Source organism: Chiloscyllium punctatum, chromosome 13 (genome assembly GCF_047496795.1).
Source record: "Chiloscyllium punctatum isolate Juve2018m chromosome 13, sChiPun1.3, whole genome shotgun sequence".
Classification (NCBI taxonomy): domain Eukaryota; kingdom Metazoa; phylum Chordata; class Chondrichthyes; order Orectolobiformes; family Hemiscylliidae; genus Chiloscyllium; species Chiloscyllium punctatum.
In genome coordinates this window covers 101,513,160-101,520,726 of record NC_092751.1, presented here as the reverse complement: position 1 = coordinate 101,520,726, position 7,567 = coordinate 101,513,160, and the positions used below count along the sequence as shown (strand labels likewise).

The 7,567-nt window shown below is 42.8% G+C and overlaps 1 protein-coding gene across 1 annotated transcript in view; it reads left to right on the top strand.

Annotated features, from left to right (window-relative positions):
* The window catches only part of chchd1 (coiled-coil-helix-coiled-coil-helix domain containing 1), a 3,576-nt gene extending 253 nt beyond the window's left edge, over positions 1 to 3,323 (top strand). Inside the window, exons 2-4 of the mRNA XM_072582905.1 lie at positions 586 to 598; positions 726 to 844; positions 2,143 to 3,323. Of these exons, the coding sequence (XP_072439006.1) occupies positions 586 to 598; positions 726 to 844; positions 2,143 to 2,256 (246 nt within the window). The 3' untranslated portion in view covers positions 2,257 to 3,323. The remainder of the gene's footprint in view (positions 1 to 585; positions 599 to 725; positions 845 to 2,142) is intronic.
* The last annotated feature ends 4,244 nt before the right edge of the window (positions 3,324 to 7,567 follow it).

Sequence of the window (7,567 nt, the reverse complement as noted above, 5' to 3'; positions counted from 1 at the left end):
GTGTGCGCCATGTGAAATTTTCCTTCAACCGACATCAGTTTCAAAGCAAAAATAAAAGTATGCGGTCTGGCAATTAATTTTATGGCCATTAAAGAGATCTTTCTGTGCACTGTTTTCCACATGGCTTGGCTGCAAAGGACAAGACAGGTTAGATACAGGAAGGATGTTCCTGCTGACGGAGGAGATCAGAACTAAGGGTCATAGTTTAAAGGTAAGGGGTACACCTTTTAGGATTAAGATGAGAAATATTTTCACCCAGAAAGTGCTACGCCAGTGGCATTCACTCCCACAGAAAGTGAATTCATGTGTTTTCAAGAGGAGGTCGATCTCGCTCTTGTTGTGAAAGTGTTTGGGGATATTGGAAGAGGGCAGGATGAGAGTACTGAATTCAGTGATTAGCCACAATCATATTGAATAGCTCAATGACATAGTTTGATATTCTATGTTTCTGTGTTTTGGGAATTCCTGAAATCTCTCTAAATCCAAGTTCTTTTCCTTCTTATCTCTGGCGGTGTTCCATTACGTCTGTAATCAAACTTTCGAAATTCGAACTTGATGCTACCTTCTGATTTATTATGTTTTTAGTTTCAGTTCTCAAGTTGAGACTAGCTTATGCCTGGCAGCCTATGACCCACATTTCACCAGCTAAAAGGAAGAGTCTCTTCTATTTCTATATTAAATCTTTTATAGCTATTAGTCTTACCAATTGTTTCAATGATTCACAGAGGCAATGTGTATCACAGAGATGTCCGTGATGATGGCTTGCTGGAAACAAAATGAGTTCAGTGAGAGAGCCTGTGCCAAAGAGATCCAGGCATTCTATGCTTGCACAGCCAAGGCAGAGGTAACAATAATGGAGAAGCTGTACTGCAATTGTAGATAATGCTGGCGTTCCTAGACTAATTTGTTGTGAAAATAATTGGCCATAATTATCGATTTCACAAGAATGCATTTGGCAGAAGTAATGAAGATCTAACTGATCAAAATTTCCTTTTTGTTGGGGGTTTGTGGTTTTTACATTGCTTGGGGAAAAAAGAGCCATAGGAGGAGCAGTGGGAGAAGGGAGGCACGCCGATCACATCCAAACATTCTCTCGTGTCCTTGTGTGGAATTTTGAAAAGCATGGCTGCCTAAGATTTGGGAATATGTTCCAAGTCTTAGGTAGATATGGGTATCCGAGCAAGTTAGGGAAACTGAGAGGAACTCCTGCAGCAAAGCCAGCTTCACAAACAATGAAGGTATTTAATAACCAACAAAGGACAGTCTGTTTTATTCCGTCAAATCCACGAGTTATGTAAATATGCTATTCCACTGAGATCTGTATCCTAGTTCTTTTTACCATATTTTTCAGTTTGAAAAGAACCTTTTAAGTAATTTAAGAGTCTGGGATGTCATTGTGTAGGCATATGCCAGTTTCTGCACTATACTGTTGTACTTTGTCGAGTCTTGGTGACTCGATTATGTGCACAGGTATTCAGCGCAGAATTAGGCCATTTGGCCCCTTGAGCATGCTCCCTCATTCAGTAAGATCCTACCTGCTGCCTCTGCATGACAGTCTGGTGTGACGAGAAACTTCCTCGAATGTTCCTTTGCAAACAGGTCTGGAATAGGGATACAGTGACCTTTTGTTAGGGTTTGCACTGAGCAGTAAAGTTTTGTGCGTGATGGGCAGTTCCCAGAGATGGACACCGAGATAAACATCGACTGCAGCTGCAGGACCAGCAACTCGGCAAAATACACTCCTTGATTTTCCTGAGTGCAAAGAGTTGTACGTCATCTGCCATTGCAGAGTGGTTCAGGACTGAATGCTAATGGATGCAGTAAAGGCTGTTTTATTCCCTGTAACAACCATAGAGGTGTGCTGGTGAAAGGCCATTCTCTAAGGCCCCGCCTGCAATGGGAACAGGCAATGGAAACTGCAAAACCCCTTGGGACTGTGAATATGATGGGTATAACCTCACTTTAGGTCGAGTGTAACATAGGTGTTGAAAAGAGCTATCTGATTTGCACTTTAGTAATGGCCATTTAATGTTTAACTGTTATGCAATGAACTTTTGTAATGTTTACAAATAAAGTACACCTCCATTTCCCCCCCCCCCCCCCTTAAAAGTTGATATTTTAATAGGAATTTCTGTCTTGCAGGCTGAGCGGAAAGCAAGGGAAAGTTTGGAGAGTGTGGGACAAACCAATACTTTGACTCCCCAACAAGCCACAAAGTTGCTGCAGAGATATCCTAACAAAACACAAGTGAGATAGGAGTCTGCGTGTGGAAGTACTATTTGGATTTAAAAGGCTGCTGATTACCTCCTCTTCCTGTGTCTGAGACGTTCAGTTCCTGATGGATACAAATGCCCTGGAAATTGCAGGACTATAATACTCATCATTGGCAGTAAAATTTGATAGAACAGAGACATATGTCCTTAGCTGAAATTCACGAATACCTAAGACTGGGACTCTCACTAAATTAGAACAAATGGCAATTTGTTGCATTTTATGAACCATATGTTGAAATATTTCATAACCGGCAGTTGTTTTGAATGCACACGTGAGGAGTGCTTTTTAGGTCATCTTTATTATTGTCTGTGATTTTGGGTCGAGGTGCATTTTATTCTGTCACTTTGACTTCTCTTCATCACAGTCCCATCCCTGGTCTCTGATCTGTGACGTGAGAAGGTACACTTGAACAGGCTTCCCCTGTTGGTTCCTCCTTTTCTGCAGTGCCATAGCAGTAATAGCTCCAGGCTAATGTTTTATGAGCATGGGTTTGAATCCTACCATGGCAATAGTGAAATTTAAATTCGATAAAATAATATACCTGTTATTTCAAAAAAGCATATCTGAGGAGTTTGAGGTATTTGGGGTGGTCATTAAAAGGTGACCTAGCTGGTGCCACCCACAAGCCATGAACAGATCAAAAATGCACCACCGAGTCCCCTATCTTAATGGTGTTCACGTCGATATAAGGAATTCCATTGTGGGATATTCTCGGTCCAATCTGTCTTGCACCTCTTTAAATGACAATAATCTCTATGTCCTTTATGACAGTATCATCTATCTCAGTTAAAAATTACTCCTTTTTCACAAGTCAGTGGGAATCAGTTTCTTTATAAAGGCCGGGTATGTGGCTTGCGTTTCAGTTGTTTGCAAATAGTGAAAAATGTTTTAAGCTAACAGTGAAGATGATATCAAAATAACCCCTCTTTGAAGTGTTACTTGAGGTTGTCTCAGAGTTGTATAAAATCATACCAGATCTTCTAATTACAGGAGAAAACATCTTGTGTTACTGAGCTCAATTTAATAAATAAATTCTGATGTTAACTCTACTTACAATATTTGTTAATAGACCAACAATGATTTTGTTACACAGTGAGGAAGTATTTTGCCCAAGTTTTGCAATAACTTTACATTGTAGGGCCAGGCTCTGTTCACTGATGTAGTTGAATCTTAATTAATTTTAGTCTTGAACAATGGGGGAATTGTATGACTATTTGTAAAATATCAACAAGGGAGATTGTTGTATCAGCAGCTTTTTCCTTCCTGCCCCATTAGTGTATAAGCAATGTAAACTCATCATAACATCATTCTGAATTCAATTAGACAATCCTGTATGTGATTTTGATGTCACAGTTCCTGCACTCAATAAGAAATAAAGTCGTGCTGATCTGTCTTTGGCAAACAGATGCCAATACATACATATACAAAAGACGAAAAGGAACAGCCAGCTCATCGCCACCTTTTCCAAGTTGGGGATGGGGTAATGAGTGCTGACCTTGACGTTCATGACCCCTTGAATGAATTTTTAAAAATCTTTGATTCTTTGAGTAATGTCCATTCAAAATGAATATTCGAGTTAATAGACTTTGAAGTTCTTCTATTCAACAGTATAACCTGAAATTGCTGCAAATAATCTGCAGAGAGAGAGAGAAAAAAGCCAAGATTTCAGGTTGAGAGCCATCCTCAGAATTTTATGAAATTTGTAGGCATTTTTTTTTCTCAGTTGGTTAACCTCTAAAAGTTACCAGTGCTGGAAAATGGCATATATTTGGTAGCTTTTCACCTTGCACTCAACATTTCACAAGAATTACCAACTCAAATGGAAAATCAAAATTACTACATGAGAGAAGGGTGCTGATTGGTTCAAGTGGACTTTGATGATGGAGGCATTGTTGTGGATAATGTATCTGTTAATGCTGATTGACAGTTAACTACCAGATATTAGTCATAGAGATGTACAGCATGGAAACAGACTCTTTGGTCCAAATTGTCCATGCCGACCAGATATCCCAACCCACTCTCGTCCCACCTTGCAGCACACAGCCCATATCCCTCCAAACCCTTCCTATTCATATACCCATCCAAATGCCTTTTAAATGTTGCAGCTCATTCCATACACGTACTGCTGCTGTATGAAAAGGTTGCCCCTTAGGTCTCTTTTATATCTTTCCCCTCTCACTCTAAACCTATGCCCTCCAGTTCTGAACTCCCCCCTATCCTATCCATGCGCCTCATAATTTTATAAACCTCTTTAAGGTCACCCCTCAGACTCCAACACTCTGGGGAAAACAGCCCCAGCCTATTCATATCTGAGGAGTTCTTTCCCCGTAAGTCAAATCCTCCAACATCCTTATAAATCGTCTCTGAACCCGTTCAAGTTTTACAACATCCTTCTGAATGAAAGGAGACCAGAATTGCACGCAATATTTCAAAAGAGGCCTAACCAAAGAGCCGCAACATGACCTCTCAACCCCTGTACTCAATACTCTGACCAATAAAGGAACGCATACCAAACGCTACCTTTACTATTATCTACCTGCGACTCTAAATTTTAAACTCAGCAGGTTGACTCTGAAAACTAGAAATTACTGGTGAAACTCAGCATGTCTGGCAGCATCTGTGGAGAGAAAGCAGTTAATATTTCTGGACCTGTCATCCTCCTCCAGATGTACAGCTCAGTATCAAGTCAGTGAGTGGCTGTCATCTATTTTGTTGGAACTGGGGCAGTATGTGCACATTGCTTATTCTGCCTGAAAGTCAAAGGATATAACATCCTCTGACCTGGTGACACCTTCAGGGGAAAAAAAATATGGATTTTGTAAGAAACTGTCTTCTTTTCTGGCAGCCGCGTTGTGAATGCCCTGTTTTAACACTCTCTATCTCCATTGTCAAATGGAGCATCCACCTCAGAGGAAACGGCAATATTACTGCTTCTGTGTGGTTAGAAATTCAAATCCCACCCCAGCAGAGGAAATATAAATTTAGTCAATTAAATCTGGAAGCTAAAAATGGTAACCATGGAAAATATCATTGATTGTTGTAAAAGCTAACTAAGTTTACTAATGTCGTGAGAGAGGGAAATCTGCCATTCATGCCCAGTCTGGCTTACAAATGCCTCTGATGCACAGCAATGTGGTTAATTGTTAACTGCCCTCTGAAATGATCCTAGCAATCCACTCAGTTACCTCGTTCTGCCATATCCCTCGTTCTTAAGATTGACATTATGTGAAAATTATTCCAGCCTTTGTGAACAATCCTTAAATTTAGCAAATTATCAAGAATACAAGTCAGTATCCTTTACCCACATGTCTGAAAACCAAAAAGAGCTAAGAACTGAAGGTCCTTCTGAAAGAACCCCTGAAAGAACCTGGAGACCCAATGAGTTTGGGCCCTTTGGAACAAATACTTTGGTAAGACTCAAACGGACCTACAGGGGTAAGAATCTGAAAATTGCAAATGTTTTATCTGAGGAATGGTCAGGCCCAAGGTTTTTGGATACAGAATTCCTGATGTTTATTGGCAAGGGGTTTGAGTAAGTCCCATTTCCTTAACCTCAGAGGGGTGTCATCTGGTCTGGTAACCTAATCCACGTAAGCAGGACATTCACCAGGACATGCTGATAACCTTTGTGGTTTCCACAAATGCACTCCATTTGCATTCAAAGCTCCCAATCTTATGAGCAATTGCAATGTTTTTGTCGACTTACGTGTATTATGTCCCCAAAGAGAGGGACAGCAGCATACGTCATATGGATTCAAAAGGAATCAACTTATAGCTACACTATATACGCTTTCCTTTTTAAAATGAATTCTCAGGATAAACTATTGACCATCCTTAGTTGCCCTCAAGATGACAGCAATAGCAGACTTCTCAAATCAATGCCATTGTGGTAAAGAATTCTTTCATTCCTGTAATGCAGGAAGTTTCAGGACTTTCACTCAGAACTCATAATCATCAAAGAAAAGTTCAGTAATTACCTCACCACTTAATGACTTTTTAAGATATAGTGACAGTTGTACAAAATATTGCAATTAATTTGTACTGAGCAAACTCTCAGAAACAGCATATGATATTGACCAGATATACTGTAATGTGAATTGAATTGTAAATATTGTTCAAAACATCAAGGGGAACTCCTCTACTCTTTTTATTAATAAGCACCTTAGAGTTTCTCTGATCAAAACAATAGCACCCCTAACACTGTGGCACTCCATCAAGTCTGACCCTCCGACATTGCAGCGCTCCCTCAGCACTGACCCTCCGACAGTGCAGGGCTTCCTCAGCACTGACCCTCTGACAGTGCAGGGCTTCCTCAGCACTGACCCTCTGACAGTGCAGCACTCTTGCAGTACTGACCCTCTGACAGTGTAGCACTCCCTCAGCACTGACCCTTCAACATTGCAGTGCTCCCTCAGCACTGACCCTCTGACAGTGCGGCACTCCCTCAGCACTGACCCTCCGACAGTGTGGCATTCCCTCAGCACTGACCCTCCGACAGTGCGGCATTCCCTCAGCACTGACCCTCTGACAGTGCGACACTCCCTCAGCACTGACCCTCTGACAGTGCGGCACTCCCTCAGCACTGACCCCCTGACAGTGCGGCACTCCCTCAGCACTGACTCTCTGACAGTGCGGCACTCCCTCAGCACTTACCCTCCGACAGTGTGGCATTCCCTCAGCACTGACCCTCCGACAGTGCAGCACTCCCTCAGCACTGACTCTCTGACAGTGCAGCACTCCCTCAGCACTGACCCTCCGACAGTGTGGCATTCCCTCAGCACTGACCCTCCGACAGTGCGGCATTCCCTCAGCACTGACCCTCCGGCAGTGCGGCACTCCCTCAGCTCTGACCCTCTGACAGTGCAGCACTCTTGCAGTACTGACCCTCTGACAGTGTAGCACTCCCTCAGCACTGACCCTTCAACATTGCAGTGCTCCCTCAGCACTGACCCTCTGACAGTGCAGCATTCTTGCAGTACTGACCGTCTGACAGTGCGGCACTCCCTCAGCACTGACCCTCCGACAGTGTGGCATTCCCTCAGCACTGACCCTCCGACAGTGCGGCATTCCCTCAGCACTGACCCTCCAGCAGTGCGGCACTCCCTCAGCTCTGACCCTCTGACAGTGCAGCACTCTTGCAGTACTGACCCTCTGACAGTGTAGCACTCCCTCAGCACTGACCCTCCGACAGTGCAGCACTCTTGTAGTACTGACCCTCTGACAGTGTAGCACTCTCTCAGCACTGACCCTTCAACATTGCAGTGCTCCCTCAGCACTGACCCTCTGACAGTGC